Source organism: Cucurbita pepo, chromosome 15, assembly GCF_057944985.1.
Source record: "Cucurbita pepo subsp. pepo isolate OVF chromosome 15, ASM5794498v1, whole genome shotgun sequence".
NCBI classification, from domain to species: Eukaryota; Viridiplantae; Streptophyta; class Magnoliopsida; order Cucurbitales; family Cucurbitaceae; genus Cucurbita; species Cucurbita pepo.
The window spans coordinates 3,290,263-3,311,933 of NC_141812.1; the positions used below are offsets into that span (position 1 = coordinate 3,290,263).

At 35.3% G+C, this 21,671-nt stretch overlaps 3 protein-coding genes across 3 annotated transcripts; 2 read left to right on the forward strand and 1 right to left on the reverse strand.

The window, feature by feature from the left end:
• Positions 1 to 812: 812 nt before the first annotated feature.
• On the forward strand, positions 813 to 3,667 carry LOC111776265 (7-deoxyloganetin glucosyltransferase-like). The gene is made up of 2 exons (XM_023655673.2): positions 813 to 1,357; positions 2,627 to 3,667. Exons 1-2 carry the CDS (start codon positions 832 to 834, stop codon positions 3,565 to 3,567), a joined length of 1,467 nt encoding a protein of 488 aa, XP_023511441.2. The 5' UTR covers positions 813 to 831; the 3' UTR covers positions 3,568 to 3,667.
• A 4,222-nt stretch (positions 3,668 to 7,889) lies between these two features.
• LOC111811099 (peroxidase superfamily protein) lies at positions 7,890 to 12,414 on the reverse strand. The gene is made up of 4 exons (XM_023697828.2): positions 12,170 to 12,414; positions 11,394 to 11,576; positions 11,159 to 11,321; positions 7,890 to 8,568 (listed from the first exon to the last, which is right to left on the reverse strand). Exons 1-4 carry the CDS (start codon positions 12,377 to 12,379, stop codon positions 8,141 to 8,143), a joined length of 984 nt encoding a protein of 327 aa, XP_023553596.2. The 5' UTR covers positions 12,380 to 12,414; the 3' UTR covers positions 7,890 to 8,140.
• A 6,151-nt stretch (positions 12,415 to 18,565) lies between these two features.
• Positions 18,566 to 21,226, forward strand: LOC111776449 (putative clathrin assembly protein At1g03050). The gene is made up of 2 exons (XM_087117882.1): positions 18,566 to 19,753; positions 19,872 to 21,226. Exons 1-2 carry the CDS (start codon positions 19,048 to 19,050, stop codon positions 21,005 to 21,007), a joined length of 1,842 nt encoding a protein of 613 aa, XP_086974008.1. The 5' UTR covers positions 18,566 to 19,047; the 3' UTR covers positions 21,008 to 21,226.
• Positions 21,227 to 21,671: the final 445 nt, after the last annotated feature.

The window sequence follows — 21,671 nt, forward strand, 5'->3', positions numbered from 1 at the left end:
ACTTGAAAGTGTGAGAGGAGAGACAAGGGATGTAGAAAATTCTTACTTTTGAAGGAGTATTAAAAAAATGAGCAATTTGTAGCCCATATTCTATTCCAAAGCCTTTAAGAATATATTTATTTCAGGAATAACGGTCGAAGAACTGTTTCAACATTGGAGACCGGGATATTACAATTCGGTCTCGACCTTCTTTAGCTAAAAGGGAGATATAAAAAATTGTAAGGAGGTATAGAAAATTCTTACTTTTATTCTATTCGAAAGCCTTTAGTAATACAATTATTTAATGAACAACTACTTTTGCTGGAACCCTCAAACCGAGTACACCTTTTGTTTCGACACGTGAGTCACTTTTGACTACTCCTTCGAAACTAGCTTGTTCTAAATTTGAGGACTCTATTGACATGGCTAGATTTAGGGCATGACTCTGATACCATGTTAGAAATCACAGATCTCTACAATGGTATGATATTGTTCACTTCGAGCATAACCTCTTATGACTTTGCTTTAGACTTCCTCAAAAACCCTCATACTATTGGAGATGCATTCCTTATTTATAAATCCACGATCATCCTCTAAATTAGCCAACTGGGAACTCCCTCCCAATAATCCTCAACATGTTTAAGCTAGAGTTTCTCATCCCGTTTAAAACAGAGTCCACAGGTTAAATACACATCTCTACTTATATACGACTGTTACCCATATTTTAACTTTTTAGTGTCGTGTCTCTAACGACACAAAATTGTCCGTTGAATAATTTGTCCTATAAAAGACTGCAAACAAAACAAACTCAACCCAAACTCGTAGAAGAAAAATTGGAAGAGGATAGAGATCATGGACTCAGTTTGTATGGTAGAGAATCAAAAACCTCATGCAATGTTGGTCCCACATCCAAGCCAAGGCCACATAACTCCAATGCTCAAGCTCGCAAAGCTCCTTCACCACAAAGGCTTCCACATAACCTTCGTCAACACACAACATAACCACAGCCGCCTCCTCAAATCCCAAGGCGCCAACTCCTTACACCGCTTGCCTGACTTTCACTTCAGAGCCATCCCTGATGGCATGCCATCGTCTGATAGCGACGACGCTGCCCAAGATGTCCCCTCACTCTGCTATTCCATCTCCCACAACTGCTTGGCTCCACTCTGCGATCTCATTTTAGATATCAACTCAAATTCTAGCCATGACCTTCCCAAGGTTTCTTGTATTATTGGCGATGGGATCATGACTTTCACCATTGTTGCTGCTCGTCGCTTTCGGATTCCTATCGCCTCGTTTTGGACTGCCAGCGCTTGCAGCTTCCTTGGATATATGCAGTATGACAAGCTTGTTCAACTCGGCTTGGTGCCTTTCAAAGGTATGAAAATCGTATACATATATACATATATGTTACATGAACACGACTCTCCACAATGGTATGATATTGTCCACTTTCAGCATAAAGCTCTCATGGTTTTGGTTTGTAATCACTCAAAAGGCCTTGCACCAATGGAAAGAGTATTTTTTTATTATAAACCCATGATCATTTCCTAAATTTGCTGATGCGGGACTTTCATCATCCAACAATATATATATATATATATATATATATATAGACATATATATGGTATATACCAATAGTTATATACTGTGAGCCGTTATTGTTACTCTCTTACTTGCATATATAACGTCTATTTTAAAATCTCTCTTTCAAAAATCTCTCTTTATCCTCGTTTTCTAAAACCTTCTTCTTAAACCGAGGACAAAGGCTCGAGCATACGTCGCCGTAAGCGATGTAAGAACGAATTGGCTTAGCTCACTTGTTGTTGGGAAGTAAGTGCCGCTCAATAGCAAGTCCATTGTCATCAGAAGTGCAATTGTGACAAGTGTAAATATTATAAATAAATATATATATATATATATAGACATATATATATCTAAGGAAAGAACAAAAACTAAAATAAATTAAATTAAATTAAATTAAAAAAAAAAAGAAAAAAAATCATAAATGAATTTAAAATATAATGGAATTTGATTCAAAGTACACAAAAGTTATAATAATATTTTAATTAATCTTTTACTAAAATATTCCTTAGTTGAAACTATTTTTTAATCGTAAAATTTAAGAATTAAAATAAAATATTTGATACCTTAGGAGTCATAAAATAATGGTTAAATTAATAATAATAATAAAAAAAAGTCTTTAAACTTTATATTTTCTTTTAAAAAAATATCAAAAATATCAATAAACTTAATTTAAAAAAATATATAAAAAAATATCCTTTAAACATAAAAAAAAAAAAAATAATAATAAATAAATAAAAGTTAGAAAATGGTATTGTACACGTGACGACCTGTGTTTATAATCAATGAATACTATCTCCATTGGTATGAAGTCTTCTGGGAAGCACATGAGCTTATGCTGAAAGTGGACAATATCATACCATTGTGGAGATTCATGTTCATCTAATATAGTATTATAGTCATGCCCTAAACTTAGTCGTGCTAATAGATTGGTAAATTCTCAAATGTCGAACAAAGGACTCCAAAAAAAAAAAAAAGAGTCGAGCCTCGATTAAGTGGAGGTGTTAGATGATATTAGAAAGTCTCACATCGACTAATTTATTTACGTTGTTTCGTGTTGAAGATGAAAACTTCTTGACAAATGGAGATCTCGAAACAACAATAGAATGGATCCCACCGATGCAAGAAATTCGTTTGAGAGACATCCCAAGCTACATTAGAACAACCAACAAACACGACATAATGCTCAACATTTACCTCCAACAATTGGAAGCAATTCACAAAACAGATGCAATAATCATGAACACATTTGAGTCCCTCGAACACCACGTTTTGGAAGCACTTTCCTCCAAACTCCCTCCCATTTACCCAATTGGTCCAATCAACCCATTAGTTGCTGAGCTGATCCACGACCATAAACTCCAACAAATCAACTCAAATCTATGGAAGGAGCAATCCCAATGCATGGAATGGCTTGATTCAAAGGAACCCAACTCGGTGGTTTACGTCAACTTTGGAAGCAACACGGTTATGTCACCTCAACAATTGCTCGAATTTGCTTGGGGACTTGCCAACAGTGGCAAGCCGTTCTTGTGGTTCATGAGGCCGGGGATCGTGGAAGGGAAGGCGGCGGTGTTGCCGGCGGAGTTTATGGCGGAGACGGAAGAAAGAGGGATGTTGGGGAGTTGGTGCAATCAAGAAGAGGTTTTGAAGCACCCTTCTGTGGGAGCTTTCTTAACTCACAGTGGATGGAACTCGACCATGGAAAGTATAATCGGCGGAGTGGCGATGGTTTCGTGGCCGTTCTTCGCCGATCAACAGACGAATTGTCGTTATTGTAACACGGAGTGGGGAATTGGGATGGAGATCGATAATAATGTGAAGAGGGATGAAGTGGAGAAGCTTGTGAAAGAGTTGATGGATGGAGAAAAGGGTGAAGCCATGAGAGGAAATGCTAAAGAGTGGAAGAGGAAGGCTGAGGAAGCTTCTAAGCTTGGTGGGTCTTCTTCTACAAACTTGGATCGACTCGTTTCTGTTCTTCTCACGAATAACGCCAAAAAATAGGCATCTTTTCTAAATCTAAACGTTATGGGAAAATCGTTTAAATTTAATAAATAAGGGAATGTTCGAGGTGTATGAACTTGAACATCGTTTAAATTGTTAAGACATATTCTATTAACCAAGAAATTAGAGGTTCTAATGCGATGTCTTGGTTGGGTGGTTGGGGAGGAGAACAAAACACCCTTTGTAAGGGTGTGGAAACCTTCCCCTATTAGACAGGTTTTAAAGCCTCGAGGGGAAGCCCGTAAGGGACATCCCAAAAAAAACAATATCTGATAGCGGTGGATCTAATTTGTTTAATTAAAAAATTAGAATGTCATGGAATTCAAAGAAATGCAATCACACAATCATGGTTAAGGGTGGAACCTATCTTTTTCTTACTACTTCTTGAGTTCTACTTTCTTTTTTGGGATAGGGTTTAATGCATAGTCCCATTCACGCATACATGCATGAACCCATTAGACAGGTTGGTAAACCTAACACGGGCTAGCGCACGCTCACATTGCCAAAAATCAACAGAAAGAAAGGAGCGCGTATTATATCATGGTGTACGTGTCTATACGTAATATACTGGAGAAACATCTTATGCTCGTGACATACAATATACATGAGGTCCCGCATTGACTTATGGCTATGATGCACATCATACTTCCATTGCTTTTCATGACATAACTTCCAATAAGACATGATACGTGTACATGACATATCCTTCATCATTATCATACATGGTTCATCAATGTCTCATAGGCATAACATAAACATGGTACCCTAAGATACATGACACAACATACTGGTAGCACATGCATCAACTCAATGAACATTTCTCTCGCAAAATTTTCATAGCATGACACGTGGCACATTCTCTTTGGCCCACAGAAACCAAGTCGGGTCATACGAATGGTTTGGGTCGCGTGCAAGTCAACGGGTCAAATACGTCTCGAGTCTGGTCTAACAACATACTTAAAAATTAGAACCTAATTCCAAAAATCTAAATTTATACCTTCTGTTCTTCCTCAATTTTTGATAGAATTGAGTGATTCAAAAGCTCACCATAGATTCCCTCAACCTAATGAACATGGTATCACAGCATCGTTCAACAGAGTGCCCATTTATGTCTTAAAGTGGCATTTTATAGCTAAATGGTATTCTATTGCATCTTAGAGTGCGATAGCGAAATTCTCGTCTTAAAAGTGTGTAGTAGCTATGCTATGTGATTGAGTTAAATGATCTTACGAATATTAAGAGTTTGTTTTGCAGTTTTTGGTGGGTTTGTTCAAAGTCTTTAAAGTGCATGAAGGAGTTGGTGTAAGTGAACTCAAATAATGCGTTTAGAAGTTAGGTGAGTTTGTTCAAGTTTTAAAGTTCATTTAGAAATTGGTGTATATGGTGCATCTACAAAGTTGAGTAGCCTTGTTTTAAGCTACCAACCTTAGACGTCATTATCGTGTCGGTGGCTTTTAAGTCTTACAATACACTTGACATTTTTTTTGACCTAAAATAGGTTTGTTTTCGTATATGGTCGATCTCGCGCTTTTAACATTTCAAAGTTCATTTGTTTTTTAGGTTTCTTATGAAATGGACTACTCATATTTTTGTTCTTGTAAATGGACCATTCAACTTTAGTGCCTACTTTATAGCTAGTCATTATGAAATGAATTATATCATTCTTCCATTTATAAATAGAATTTAGGTTAAATTAGAGGGTTAGTTTTAATTTTGAAATTTATACGTATTTGATTGGTGAAGTTTTATGTTTAATAGATCTCTAAACTTTTTTTAAAATTAATTGATCTATTGAATGTAAATTTAAAATTTATGTTTAATGAATCGTGAACTTTAAATTTTGTGTCTAGTAAATTTGTAAACTTTAAAAAATATAAAACGTCATAAATAAATATGTAATTTTGAAAGTTGAGAGACTAAATAGACAATGTAACACCAAAAAATAAACTATAAAAAACCCAAATGTGGAGCAGTGCCTTAGATGAATGATATGATATTCAATTCCGACACATGCTGTAAAAGTTATGTTGTAAAATGATATGATATGAAGGAAAATTGTAACGACCCTAAATTTCCACATACTCAGAGTTGCTACTAACGTCTCATGCTCATCTATAATGCGGAAATATAACTCTTACAAGAACATCATTTATAACATAAACTTCGAAAAACGCTTAAAACAACTTCTTCTCTAGAAAATACAGCTATGGTCATAAGTGTTTAAATACGAAATACTGAAATTTAGAGAACTTAGAGGCAATACAAAATAATTTAAAACTATGAAATGCAAACCCATTCTAACCTAAAACTAGAAATTTAAATATGAATCTATCCTATGCACGTGCCACAGTCTCTGCTCGCGATGATGTCGCCCTCCGTACAAGTGCGCCTTGCTTTTACCTGAAAAATGATGTGGCACACGGCGTAGTATTTCAAAGAATACTCCGTAAGTGGCCCCACTATAGGGGGGCCATGCAAATGCAAACACATGCAATCATGATTTAGGGACCAATCTCTAATCATCATAAGGGTGGCCTCCAGTCTCGCACAAATTGGATGTGTAGTACTTCCCTACACACGACTCACACGTGCGAGTGTGAATCTCCAGGGCTCTCGCACACCCCCTAGGCCCTCTGGTCAAGCTAATTTGTAGCGACGTCCAGAAGTCAACGAAACTCCATAGTATCATGCGCCTCATGAACACCCTCATCTGTGCACATTTGCACTCATCATCATATGGTGCGCGTCTGCACTCGTCATCTCTAGGTGAAATAGCCATGTGCTTATGAACATACAATATGCATGAGATCTCTCTAAATCCATCATAATATCTCTTCTGACACAACCCTCTAGTCTTATCTCTTTGTTACTCTAGGTAACACATACTCGTGGATATTTATGTTAATATCATTTTCATGCTCTTAGGGTTGTGTCCTATGTCGATCTAACGACATGATGCAATATGACACTCATCATCATATAGCATGCTCAAAATGGTAAACATCATCATATTAAGGTAAACGTCACGCAATCATCGTACTCATCATTTGCCATAAAGTGCATCAAGCATATCAAGTACGTCATTCATTATATATACTACGTACATCATCAAGCATCATAACTCATACATCATCATATACTAGTATATGACGTCATACGATAAAGCTCAAACATCATCACATATTATCATACGACATCATACGACAAAGTTCATACATCATCATACTTCATACAATTTTTAGTCTATCATATAGTAAGACCACTTACTTGGTTGGCCTTAACCAGATTACTCTCTAATTTAATTAAAGTAAGTTCCCGTTCCTCGAGAGCTACTCCAAATGTTGCTGGAGTTCGCTTCCTATCACACCGTTCGTCATCTTTTGTTAGTATTTCATATTTTAATTAATAATCCAACTAATAATATGAAATACGACTCTAAAACGACCTCAATAAATAATAGGTCATGCCCTAATATTTTTAATAATAAGTCTCACCATATTTCATGTGATTGCATTTTCGGACCCAACAATAGGGTGACGTAGTATTTTTTAAAATGGTCAAGTCACATGCTACTTACGGATGACAACGTCACTGTGAAGGCCGTGGGAACCGAAACTTAGGTTAGAACTTGACATTACCTTTTTTTTTTTAATCTTATTTAAATTCACATTACTTATTTTCTACTATGTTCTTCGTAACAATGATATTTTAATAAATTTATTATGAACATTAAGTTCATATCACTGTTTATAAAATATTTTCACTGACTTCTCCCACATATTAGACATGTCACGCATGTAATGACGTCTCTATTTAATTATGAAAAATAGGGTCATTATATATGTTGTATGTATTTTCTTCCAACTCCGCTAAGTCACTTATTAAGTATTTTTAAATACTTTTTTCTTAACAATTTTTCAAGTACAAGACCTCTAGTCAAATGACAGCTTCGGGTGTGGGGAGGTCATGGAACCGTGTTTGCTTCTAAATTATTTTTTTCACATTGAATAACGTCTTTTATGAGCTTAGACATACACGTTTATTTGCCTAGTTCATTATTTTCATGTTTAGATACAATTTGAATTAAGTTTCGGCTATTGAACTCTTAATTAATATTTCTCATGTTTAAACTGATCTTCATTTTCACTAAAAAAAACCGCTATAACATGAATGTAGTGACAGTCCAATCATAGGTTAAAAGTAGAGTCAGGGACAATAACCAGTTACTATTATGTACATGCTCGAGAGATTGGACGATAAGCGGATCGAAATGAATACTAAATCCAAAAATCATAACAAAATAATCCTTAATCAAAATAAGATTATTCAAACTTTAATCAATAATCATTAAAGCATAAACGATATACATATTCAAATCACATTAATGTATGTTTTGTATCACCCATTTCTATGTATAAAGAAACCCAATTAATTAAAAAAAAACAGAAGATAATACTTACAAAACACATTCCAACTTTATCATATCATATATAACTTTTCCCCATTCATATATAAATATATAATCAACATAGATTATTATATATTATTCCCTTTTCATACCCATATGAATAATTTACCTCGAGTTAAAAGCAGAACATACCCTTCGAATCTCTCCTTGAGACCCAGTTTTGGCCCCGATCTCGCCCATTCTCACTATCGAGTTGACGAAATCGTCCTGAAATGAGGGACCGAGAATGGGGGCGAGAGGGCTGAAGTAGGAGTCCATAACAGCTCGGGTCGATGGGTCATCGTTTAGGCGAGCGTCGGAGGCAAGGACGGCGAAGCCATTTCTAATGTTTTGAAGAATGTGAATGTCAAACGTGCGGGGGCTGCCACGGTCCATGCCGAGGCGGGTGTTGACGCTGCCACCTCGAGGGCATTGTGACTTTAGCTCCGGCAACAGCATCGGATTTATTTCGGGGTCTGATCCGCCACCCGGGAAGAAGTCGTAGAGGCGCCTTGTCATGAAGAAGCATGCCGTGGTTCCAATAGTGTGTGCCGCTGTGTGGAATACAGAAAAAAGAGGTCAAGAAGCTTTCAAATATAAATTTTCAATTTTGTGTCTAACACTCATTCTTCAGATAATAAAATCATCTTAAGAGACTAGTCATACCCGATGCATATAATTATTCATGCCAGATTAAAATTTACTCACGTTTACATACACAATTTTTTGAATTATAAATCTAAATAACACGAAATTCTAAATTTGTAGGTTTAAATAATTCAATTCAATCGACTTTAAAAGCCAAAAAAAAAATAAATAAATAAATAATGGACGGGTAAAAATTAAATCTAAATACTCCATTCTAAATTCATGAATTTAGGATCATTAAAATGCACGATTCTCCTCGTGTATATAAAAGACGTATTATTTTGATTCCTATGATATAGAAAAAGATGATATAGAATTACGGTTTCATTACTTATTATTATTATTTATTTTAATACTTTACTATAATAGAATTAATTAATTAAAACTGATATACAACTACTAACATAATTAATAAAAGTGTAAAAAAAAAAAAAAAAAAAAAAAGTGAATCAAATAAACGAATTAAATAGTCTGATGGAGCCACGAGACGTGTCTCATTTCATTTTATCATATGATACGATATTTAAATCGTAAAATAAAAATAAATAATAATAATAATAACACACGTTTCAGAACAAACAAGACAAATGTTTCAATCTATGTCTCTTAGAGATTCGGGCCATCAAAGATTGGGTCTTGTGGGAGGCAATTTTATAAAGATATTTTTATACATTTTAAATTTTATCCTAAGTTTTGACATTTTATACATTTTTAATTTTATCCTAAGTTCAAGCGACATTGACATCTTATGAAACCCAATTAAAAAAAAAAAAAAAAAAAAAAAAAAAAAAAAAAAAAAAAAAACAAGACATAAACTGACAACCTTATAATATATGAAAGTAGGTAAGCTCAATCCGTGATTGATTTGGATAATCCCATGTGACCCTTTACCACCTATGTCTTTTTCTTTTCATTTAATTTAAATAATATAATATTAGGGACCTCAAATTTAGCCATCCTATTTATTATTTTTAATTTTATAAATTGAGTGGTTTATAAGAAAAGAAACCCACTTGTCTTTTTCAATCAACATGGCCATTACATCCACCAATTAATTACTCGTAAATATCGGTTTTTTAAAAAATTTGGACAGATTAGAAATTACGACTCTCCACAATGGCATGATGTTGTCCACTTTAAACATAAGCTCTCGTGACTTTGTTTTGGGCTTCCTAAAAGACCTCATACCAATGGAGATGTATTCCTTACTTATAAACTCAGAATCATTTTCTAAATGAGTCACGACTCACTTCCAATAATTATTTGTGTTTTTTATCCTTCCCGTTTTAAATATTTTTATTATAATTTATACCTACTCATCATAGAAATTATTAAAGAAAAGAGACATCTTTCTCCAAGTGTTTTAATGATATTAAATAGGGTATAAATTAATTAATATCACTAAAAGTTGTTTTTTTTTAACATGGGTTTTTTTTTTTTTTTTTAATAATAATAATAATAAGTCAAAATGATTATTAGACAAAATCTAAAACTTTTTTAAAAATTTTGTTTAGATAAGAACAAAAATTAAATAATTATCAAATAAGACTGGAATTTTTTAAATACTTAGTTAAGTAAAGATAAAAAATCAAATGATTATCAAACAAGACCTAAATTTTCTAACGGGCGTTTACGTAAGGATCGGCCTACGAAAGGAAAAGCTTGATATCTCAAATGGTTGGACCTAACAAAGCTTCCAAATCATAAATGGAGAAGTAGGTTTTTGTTTTCCCATTTATGTGCTCTCTTCAATGTCTTCACAACCTTACTTTTTTCTTTATCAAAACCTTTTTTATGTGCCAATAATATTAGGTGTGGGATTGCAAAAGGAGAAATAGCGGGTTAAATACATACATCGACAATGGACTAATCTTTAAGTTCATTGTCTCATTAACCCTTTAAAATTATCAACTTTATCGTAATTAGGTCAGAGATGTTCAAGAAAAACCCGATAACCCAAAAAAACTTATCTGGGTTGGATTCAAACAAACAAAAAATTCATGGGTTGATCTCGTTTATGGATTTTCGTAAGACTAGCTTATTAGGTTGAACAACCCAAAATAACCCAACTCGAAAAATTTGTCCTGGGTCGAGTTGTTTGAGTTAAATAAATTTTCTAACTCCAAGTCGGGTCTAACAACTGGCAAAATCTAACCTAATGCAACCCACGAACATACCCATCAATCTCTCTGTTTCAAAAACAACGCTAAAGTTATGAAACAAAATTCTAATAACAAATCTGGACGTATGAACCACTAGAAAGAAACGGAATTTGTCGAGACACACCACAACACAACACGACACGACACATTGATCATTAATCTAATCTTAAAAGTTTTAAATGAATTAAATTTGATACGTCCATGTAATAGAGACTATTAGAGCTAGGAAACTAAATTCATATGTCTTGGCTTTCCAACCACCTTAATATCACCAAACGTGCATGAGAGAGAGAGAGAGAGAGAGAGAGAGAGAGAGAGAGAGAGAGAAATGTACCACTGAGTAAAACCAAGTCCTTGTCTGTCATCCCTTTCTGACCGAATTTGTTCTTCAAAACCTGAATTGAATCACTCACATCCGGCAGCGAATCCGCCAGCGAGACATCCGATACCCTGCCGTCTCTCCGGCCAGTAAGAACCTCGTACTCCGGTCCGTTTGCCTGTAATGACATTGACAAATCATGAACCCTTTCCAACTCAAAAAACTTGACCAAATTAGCTCAATTTTTTACCATAACAATGGCGTCTCTAGCCGCCATAGCCACGATGTCTGCACAAGAAACCACTCCTGGGCATTGGCTTTCCAATTCTTCCTTGGCTCTCTCTATCACCTCGAATCCCCCTACCCCTTGATGCCCAAAAGCACCCTTTTCCGGGTTCGGTGCCGTGTCAATCAAGATTGAACCGTCGCAACCCTGTTCATCAAAAAATGAATTTGGATATCGTCATTTTTAAGCTTTCCCTATAAGATTCTTAAAACGCGTTTTTAAGGTAAGATTTCCACATCTATTATATTCTCCTCTCCTATCGGATCTTGTAACGGTCTAAGCCGCCACTAACAGATATTGTCCTCTTTCGATTTTCCCTTTCGAACTTCCCATTTTTATAGGAAAAGTTTCCACACCCTTATAAAAGAATGTTTCATTCTCCTCCTAAGTGGACGTGAGGGTTCTTGTAATGGACCAAGTCTGCTAATACAGCACATATTGTCCTATTTGGGCTTTCCCCTCTCGAGCTTCCCCTCAACGTTTTTAAAACTCCATGAGAGATTTCCACACCCTTATAAACAATGTTTCATTCTCTACTATGGGATCTTATAACAGCTCAAGTCCACCACTAGTAGATATTATCTTCATTGAATTTTTCTGGGTTCCCTTCAAAGATTTTAAAACGCGTATGCAAAGGAAAAAATTTCCCCACTCTTATAAAGAACACTTTGTTTTTCCTCTCAATTGATGCGGGATCTCACATTTATCCATTAAAAAAAAAAACAATAAATTCAAATTACCTCGACAAAACAGTCATGAAAATGGAGACGGAGCAACACGGCAGCCATATTGCCATCGTTCCGAACAGCGTCGTTTACAACAGAGCGAACAATGGACTCAGCAGAAGGACAAGATTGAGCATAGAATCCAAATTTGAGCTGAGCTTGAGAAAAGGGAGCAAAGCAACCAAAGAACACAAAAAGATAGAGAAAATTCATAAACTTCGCCATGGATTTGCAGAGCAAAACAAAGGTGTTTAAATAAACAAGAGAAGAAGGTGACAGATTTGAGAATTTAAAGGCGTTTGAAGATGTGTCATTGTGAGTATTGCATGAGAGAAATTTGTCAATTGGTAAATTACCATATTCTCCTCGCCAGAGCTAACCATTATGAATTAATTAATAAATTATATCCCCACCTCTTAATTTTTGTTCATACGTTTTGATTAAGCAAATGCCAAATATAATCATGGAAGAGAGCACTATGGAAGAAGCCTCTGATTACTCCACTTGCCTTCCTCGGACTGTTTCTTTTATAGCCAAATGCCATTTTTGTCCTTGTGGTTAAAACGTCTTGTCAAAATTTTTATTTTAGGTTAAATTATAAATTACTCTATAAAATTTAAAATTTACATTCTACACGTCACCTAATCTCACCCTCGATTATTTGGGTTCACGTTCATATCACCTAATCTCACCCTCGATTATTTGGCTTCAAATAAATTTTAAAAAATTTGGATCAAGTTGGTTCACGAGTTCTCCTACGATTGATTTGGGTTGAACTGTACCCACCTCAATAAAAATATGCAAAATTTAATTAAATATTTAAAGTAAACATTTTTTTGACTTTTTTTTTTGCTATGCCTTCCACAAGGTTCTAGTCCTTTTCTTTTGGAGTCCTTTGTTCGTTATTTAAGAATTCTATTAAACACGACTCTCTACAATGGTATGATATTGTCCATTTTGAGCATAAGCTCTCGTGGCTTTGCTTTGGGCTTCCCCAAAAGGCCTCATACCAATGGAGATTAACAAATGTAGAACTTTCATTCAGAATCAACCCAACCTAGAAAATTTATGATTCAGTTGGGTTGGGCTGTGTTCATTATTTAATAGAAGTTGTTTAGGTTTAAAAAAATTTCGAGTCTAAAAAATCGACCTAATCCAACCCACTTAAACCCTTACAACTAACTTTCTAACAAATTTGAATATCTTAAAAATTAGTGTCTAAACTTAAACTTTAGGTACGGTAGAACTTTAAAATTTTAATTTTGTGCTTGATATATTCGTGAATTTTTAAAATTAAAAAATCCGAGACTAAACTTATAGTTTTGAACGTGGAGGAACCAAATAGCGGGACACACATAAGGACAAACTTGTTAGTAGAATCGCATTTTTTTCACTAACAAGTAAATGGTTGGATGGAAAAGAGGAGATAGAGACATATAAGGAAATAAGAATTTTATATATGAAACTTGTATGGGAGAAAGATCATTTTTTAATTGAAATATTTCCTAATCAAACAATAATGTAAACTACAAGTTAATTTGATGGTTTGTACAACTTATATTGTGATCGGGTTCATATGTGGCTATGAAATAGTATAACGACCTTAATTTTTACTGACCTAAAGTCGCTATCATTTGGATGACGTAATTTCTTATGTGGAAATATCCATTTTAAAATAAATTCATAAAACGGTCTTAAAAGAATACAAAAAAAATATTAAAATAAATATAAGTAATAGTAAAAATAACAATGTCCTGGAAAAAAATGCAACTACTCTATGTATATTTCATAGTCATTAATTGAGATGTAGCTTTCAACTATACATGGGTGTCTTGTCTTTACCTGAAATATAAAATAGTACATGACTTATTATTTTAAGAAATACTCAAGAAGTGACCCTATTGTTAGAGTCAGAGAAAGCAAACACATGCAATCATGATTATGAACCTATCATTTAAAATCATTACAGAGTTGACAAATTGGATGTGTAGTACTTCCCTACACACAACCCACGAGCGTGAGCCCACCATGAGGTCGCATACCCCCAGGCCTATCATAGTTGGGTTAGTTGGTTGTAACCCAACATACTAAGGTACAACAAACCCTCAAATATCATGCAAGGCATGATCATCATCATCATCATCATAGTGTACGCATCTCATCGTAAAAGGGGAAGTATCCCGATGTAAATGAGAATACAATATGCATGAGATCCCTATAATTTTCATCTTAAAATCATTCATGTGTCACAACCTCATGCATCCTTCACATATTACTCTAGGCAACGTGCATGCATAAGTCTTCATATATTTATCATTTATAACATCATTTAGGGATTGTGTATTAGAAAAACTCATCATAATGCAACAAGACATTTCATACCTGCCCATCATCATAATATAAGATATCATTGTATCATGTCATATTATCATCATGCATCTCATGTATCACATCATAATGCATCATCATCCTAACCTATAGTAACATAGTCCATCACACATCATAACATCATTGCATCATCATAATACATCATAATGTCATATCAGATCACATCATCATATCATCATAGCATCATCATACCACATCCTAATACCATAACAACATACATGATACTGCAATGGTCATTGGGCACGTGTCATCATACATAAGACAAGTCTTCTGATCGAGCTAATAGTATACTATCATCAATTTATAATCTATAATCGATTAATTCATCTGTATGACAATTATTCTCATTAGAGTATTGTAGAGGCCGATAAAGATAAAATTGGAGTAACTTGAAAACAAATGATATATTCACAGTTGATGAATTGACAAGTCTCGAACATGAATAAAAATGCATAGCTTTATGCCGTTTTCAGTAGCCTAAGTAATCCTTGATTTGGATCTTCATGTACTCTAAAAAACATTCGATTGGACTTTGTGATTCTCTCGAAACTTCGTTAGCTCAAGAAATTCGTTACCACTTTTAATTTTTTACTTAATAAATAAATAAATACTTGTATAAGTGAAACGAGGCAAGAATTTAGAGCAGGAACGAAGACGGAAAATATAATCTATGTTCTTCTTTCATTCGAGGAGAATCGCCACATGGAACCTAACTTCATGAATTAAATTGCCACCTTTGATAGTTTCATTCAAAGGAAACGAAACGATGTGCGCGCAGTCTTTCATTTCGGTTGGGAACAGCACCATGGTGCGTTGGGCTACCGCGTAAGCGCCGCCTTGTGGGTCAGAAGGCCCAAATTTTTAGGCTCCACATTCCTATGCGTTAGTTTTAATGTATAATTTTGAAGGTTTTCAAAGTGCACGTAGAATAGAGAGCCAAGATTTGTGTATCTTTATAATACCTTTCAAATCTTTTTCAAAGTTTATCTCTTTCTACTAAATCCAATTAATTTAAAAGATGGTTAAAAGGTAATAATACCCAAAAATGATAATTAAAAGAATGAAATGATTGAAAAAGAAAAACATAAATTAGGAACTGTCGGAATTCTCGCACCTGCAACCTACCCACGAGGCCATGCTTCCTCAATACTTCAAACGATACCATACTCCTGCCATCTCGAGAGAAACCAAATCACAGAAGAGAAGAATACCCATGGAACCATCCCTGAATCTTCAGCAAGATTGAGAAACTCACATTTGAAATGAACGGCAAGCCAGGCACACAGAGAATTAACATAGTCCGTTGTTTCTGAGAATAGAACAGTGAGTTAGAGGAGTTTAGTATGGTTTTGGAATATAGTGACATCGCCAATGAGGATGGGTTTAAGGAGAAATTATAACATCGGAAACCTCACGTTTTTATAGGTGTTTAAGGTATTACGGTTCGGATTTATGCCATAAAGCCTTGTAATTAATTATTTAGTTTCTAACAATAATTTTATTATTTTATTTGTAATTTAATCGTTATCTATGGTATGAAAATCCAAAATTATTAGTAATCGTTACAAATAATTGTATCCAAGTTATTCATGTGGAGACGTGTAAGTGGAGGTATCATATACAATGAGTTCGTATAAGACTAGACTAAGAAATATTTAATCTCTCTTTGTAAATTCATTAATTGAGAAGATTAATATTTCACATGATGATCATATGTTCTCAATTTTAATCCGGAGTGAGTTATGAACCTCTACCTGTGAAAGCTTGTCCTTTCATTTGCATGGGTAAAAATGACTTTTTTAGTCAATTCAATATGCTTACCATTTTGAGGACTTTGACCGAATATGGAGTTGTGAACATAATATCATGAGATTGAATTCACATATTTTCATATAACGAAAAGTGACCTTACTATCAACACAGTTAGAAGATAATGTTTGTATGATGACATGTGCCTCGTGATTCTGCACGTGTCATATGGTTGATATGTGTGAAATATTTTATGAAATGAAATGACTATGATACGTTTATGAAATGATATGACTATGATATGTTTTGTGATATGATATGACTATGATTCCAGTCTCGCTTCTGAGCCTCTTCGCCCTTCGGGTCTCAGGTCTTCACCCCTTCGCTTAGTAAGCCCTCCCCTCCAGCCTCTACAGAATTCCGCTCGCCCCTGTCCTTAGTAGCGGTGACAAAGGAGAATAGCCCCCCTCCCCCTGTTGTTGATAGATTGACACGTGTTATGATGTGATGTGATGTGTTGATGATACAATATATGTTATGGTGTAACACGCTTGGCGATATAATACATGTTGTGACATGTGTTTACGATATGATACGTGCATGATATAATATGATATGTCAAAGGACATGTTATGTGCATGATATGACATAAGACAATGTATGATATGATACAATATTCAACCTCGATACATGCCTTAAAGGCTATGTTGTAAAATTATATGATATGATATGAATGAAAATGGAAGGGACTATTTTACCTAATTTAATGAATGAAAACATTGGAACTTCATGCATCATTGTGTGTTACATGCATCGGAGAATCTCCCCTTTTACGATGGTACGTACTCGTACGTTATAAGACAGGAAAACGATCATTATGTTTATCATAATGCTGCGACGATCACTATTCCAATCCCGACCAAGAAAGAGGCCCAAGAGGTGTGCGAACCGACTGGTGGGTCCATACTCTCACCTGTGTGCCATGTGTAGAATAATAAATACACATTCAATTACCCGCTTAGGATAGTCGCCTAAGGGAATACAAATTGAAAGGATAGGTTCCATTCAATATTGTATGTGTTTGCATCTAACTTAAAATACTCAAATCACGTGCTACTTCTATTTCAGGTAACGACAAGACACCCTCATACGATTGACGACAATATCGCAAGTCGAGACCATGACGCATGCATATGATAGTTGTAACTATGTTGTAACTTTGAATTGAGTAGAAATCAAGCAAAGGTGAGTTGCTTTGCATCATTTGATATTGAGAGAAATCGGATCATTTTAGTCTTCAAAAGTTTTTGTTAATTTTGAGGATGCCTCTATTGACCAAGACATAATGACGTCACCAATCAAATCAGACTAAACATATCTCTACTTTCAATGAGTCAACCATGCTTTTTAAAACATTAACTTGATATTATTATAAAAATAATAATAAATGTTAAAATTAAAGTTGTTTAATTTTAGTTAAAATTACCTGTTCAATTCTTAAACTTTCAGTCGGTATCTAGTAGGTACTTAAATTTTAAATATGATTTAATAAGTTCTTGAATTTTTAAAAATTATATAAGAAACTTTAAATTTTTGTGCTTAATAGAACCTTTCAAAATCCTAAATCTTGCTAATACCGTTGTTCTCTATCTTTGACTTGAATATCGAAATGTGTGTGACAATCATCAGATCGGTGAGTAGTTTTTTTATTTTATTTTATTATTATTATTATTTATAGAAGGTCAACTCATTCTCAAATTACAAATTCTATCACTTTTGAAGCTAAGTGATCACTAGCTACAAATTGCTAATATCGACCGTAATTCTCATATTTATCGCTACCATTATGATCAGTAGCTAAATTATAACTTAAAAAGTTAATATTTTAAAACTAGAAATGCAACAAAACTTTCATAAATCCGAGAATTAATATTCTAATCAGCCAACCATAAGTTTGCAATAACTAAAGCTCTATTTGAAGTAATTTGAAGTTTGACTTGTTTCTAATAAAGCATGAGATGCAATTAAATTCATTTAATGCAACTCTATTTTGTTGTCATCTCGAACAACATGTAGAGTGTACAATTTCATCGTTCTTCGTGAACTATTTGTGGCATGATTAAGACGTCTGATTTTGTATGAAAAGATCTAATGATTTAATAGCAAATAGATTAAAGAAAAGTTATCATGTACGTAATCTATAACAACATTGAAAGGCTTGGACTTAACCTGCCTACAACAAAAGCATTAGAAGCCCTTAATTAAAGAGACCATTAGTCAATCTAGAGTGTTCCCTAGCTTGATTCTTTCCTTTCTTCTATCGCTCCGTGCATCTCCACCCCTGACAAACTTTCTGCCTGACCATCGAAATCTTTTGCTCAAGGTATATTCTTTTTCTTCTTCAAACTCAACATGATAAGTGTACTCAAGTCAAAGGAGAGAGTGTGTATATTGTGTCTTGATGGTTTGAATAAATTTGAAAAGGTCAAAGTGAAGTTCCATAAATGAACCCTCCAAATATTCTTTCAAATCCTTGAAGTTCTATTAATAAACAAACTAAAATAGCCTTATATGATGAACACATTACAAAGCCTCCCACTTTTTGATGCGAGAATGATGGACAATGAAACGTTGATAGAACGTTGAATTTGAGGAAGAAAAGAGAAACCCACCAAGAAAAAGCAAAGAAAAGGTTAGAAGAGGAGAAAAAAAGTGACAAGATTGAGAGAAAAAAAAAAAAAAAAACCAAACAATCCATGGCGCCAAGCAAGATTAGAAGAGCATTAGGAGCTGTGAAGGACAAGACAAGCATAGGTTTGGCCAAGGTGGGTAGCAGCAATTCCTTGTCGGATTTGGAAGTGGCCATCGTGAAAGCCACACGACATGAAGAATACCCAGCTGAGGAGCGCCATGTGCGAGAGATTCTAAGCCTCACATGCTACTCAAAGGCTTACATAAGTGCATGTGTTAATACGTTGTCTAGGCGATTGAACAAGACAAAGGATTGGACGGTGGCACTCAAAACACTAATGTTAATACAACGTTTGGTGTCGGAAGGGGACCCGGCTTACGAGCAAGAGATTTTTTTCTCGACGAGGCGTGGGACGAGGTTTCTAAACATGTCGGATTTTAGAGATACTTCTCAATCGAATTCTTGGGATTATTCTGCGTTTGTTCGTACTTATGCTTTGTACCTTGATGAAAGGCTTGAGTATAGGATGCAAAGTCGGAGGGGGAGAAGGAGTGCGTTTGGATTGCTAGAGGAAGAAGACCAACAACAAAATAGTAATAGAAATAGTAATAGTAGTAATACTAACAATGACAATGACGACGACAATGATAATAATAAGACTATTGTGATAAGAGCCACTCCGTTACATGAAATGACAACTGAACAATTATTTTCAAAGACACAACATTTGCAGCAGCTTCTTGAACGCTTTTTGGCTTGTCGTCCAACAGGTTCGTTTCATTTATGTGTCGTGTGTTTGCATGTGTTCGTTCGAATTATCTCTCATGGCTATTAAACTAGATGAAATTGATTAGTTTTTTTATTGATTGATTTTTTTTTTTTGTATAGGTGCTGCAAAGATAAACAGGGTGGTGTTAGTGGCATTATATCCTATCGTAAAGGAGAGTTTCCAAATATATTATGACATAACCGAAACTATGGGAATCCTAATTGATCGTTTCATGGATTTGAAGATTCGCGACTGTGTCAGAGTGTATGAGGTTTTCTGTCGTGTTGGGAAGCAATTTGATGAACTAGAAATGTTCTATTCTTGGTGTAGAAGCATTGGAATTGCTCGCTCGACCGAGTACCCAGAAGTCGAAAAGATTACTCCCAAGAAACTCGAAGTCATGGATGAGTTCATCAAGGACAAGTCTGCCTTGGCTCAATGCCTAAGAAATGAAGGAGATGAAGTGGAAATCACAGAGGAAGACGAAGACGAAGAGGAAGAGGAAGAGGAAGAACAAGAACACGAACACGAACACGACATGAATTCCATTAAAGCTCTTCCACCACCTGAGAGCTTCGAGGAGGAACAAACAGCCTTATTAGTGAACGAAGAGAATGAAACTAATGAGATGAAAGCAAAAGAGAAGAGGGATGAACATAATCCTATGATGGGTGATTTCTTGAACCTTGATAAGGAGCATCAAATGACAAGAGAAGAAAATGCAGAGAAATTGGCGTTCGCTTTATTCGATGGAAGTGCTCCGATTATCGACGCTTCGGTACCAGCTCTACCGTGGGAAGCCTTTAGCGACGACGCACCAGATTGGGAAACTGCATTGGTTCAATCAGCAAGCAATTTATCAAATCAAAGAACTGACCTTGGTGGAGGTTTTGATATGCTTCTTTTGGATGGCATGTATAAGCAAACAACAACGATGTCAACAATGGCTGGCTCAGGTTATGGCGTGAGTGGCAGTGCAAGCAGCATGGCCCTTGGGTCTGCAGGGAGACCAGCCATGCTTGCATTGCCAGCCCCTTCGACCTCGGAAGGCGGTGTGGCAAGCTCATCCTCGGTCATGAGCGACCCGTTTGCTGCATCGGTGGCTGTGGCACCTCCGGCATATGTTCAGATGTCGGAGATGGAGAGGAAAAAGAAGCTGTTGGTGGAGGAGCAGCTCATGTGGCAGCAATATGCAAGGGATGGGAGACAAATACAGCCCAACCCTTATACAGGAGGCTACACACACAGTTACTAGGGTTATGGCTCACTCTCACTTGTTAGGGCAGTTAAACCAACTCTCGTACGAGCTCCTAACGGTTCATTAACTCACCTTGTAATTTTATGGTCCTTAGTTTCATTTTTTTCTTTTTTCTTGTGCTTTTTTACTCAGTAAAAGACGACAATACAGTGTTTGTATGTGCTGTTACTTTTGGTAGGGATGACACAAGGTAAATAAACAATTTATTTAACATTAGATTTGTGTTTATTTAATTTTCTGATCTCCTAGTTGTAAAAGTCTCCTGTAATCCATTATACTTACGGCAGCTTTTAGCTATATTGTATGCATGGGGTAACGAGATATTGATTATACAGTAGTTAGGAGCTCTTTCTCTCGCGGTAGTGCGCCCTCCCTATTTTGAGTGGGTGCTCGCAAGGTCAAAGTCCAAAATGAGATTCTTTCATTAACACAGGGGCAGGGTAAAGAGTTTCAGTGATTTACACCTCGAAGTAGAATGTGTAAATACCGGATACATAGGTTGAGTCATTCGCCGACCAACTTGTTTTTCTAGGAAAATAAAATCAGTGAAGAAAATGAGTCTGGATTATGCACTCAATTCATGATACTATTGCTAAGACAAGATCAATGGTACCCTGCAATGGCAGACAAACCTAGATAATCTGCTCTGGAAGATAAAAAG

Coding starts and splice junctions, on each gene's coding strand:
- LOC111776265 (XM_023655673.2), top strand. CDS start 832: ATGGACTCAGTTTGTATGGTAGAGAATCAAAAACCTCATGCAATGTTG. Junction 1,358..2,626: donor CGGCTTGGTGCCTTTCAAAG/GTATGAAAATCG, acceptor TTCGTGTTGAAG/ATGAAAACTTCTTGACAAAT.
- LOC111811099 (XM_023697828.2), bottom strand. CDS start 12,379: ATGGCGAAGTTTATGAATTTTCTCTATCTTTTTGTGTTCTTTGGTTGC. Junction 11,322..11,393: donor CTAGAGACGCCATTGTTATG/GTAAAAAATTGA, acceptor ATGTCATTACAG/GCAAACGGACCGGAGTACGA. Junction 8,569..11,158: donor GGACTTGGTTTTACTCAGTG/GTACATTTCTCT, acceptor TATTCCACACAG/CGGCACACACTATTGGAACC.
- LOC111776449 (XM_087117882.1), top strand. CDS start 19,048: ATGGCGCCAAGCAAGATTAGAAGAGCATTAGGAGCTGTGAAGGACAAG. Junction 19,754..19,871: donor TTTGGCTTGTCGTCCAACAG/GTTCGTTTCATT, acceptor TTTTTTGTATAG/GTGCTGCAAAGATAAACAGG.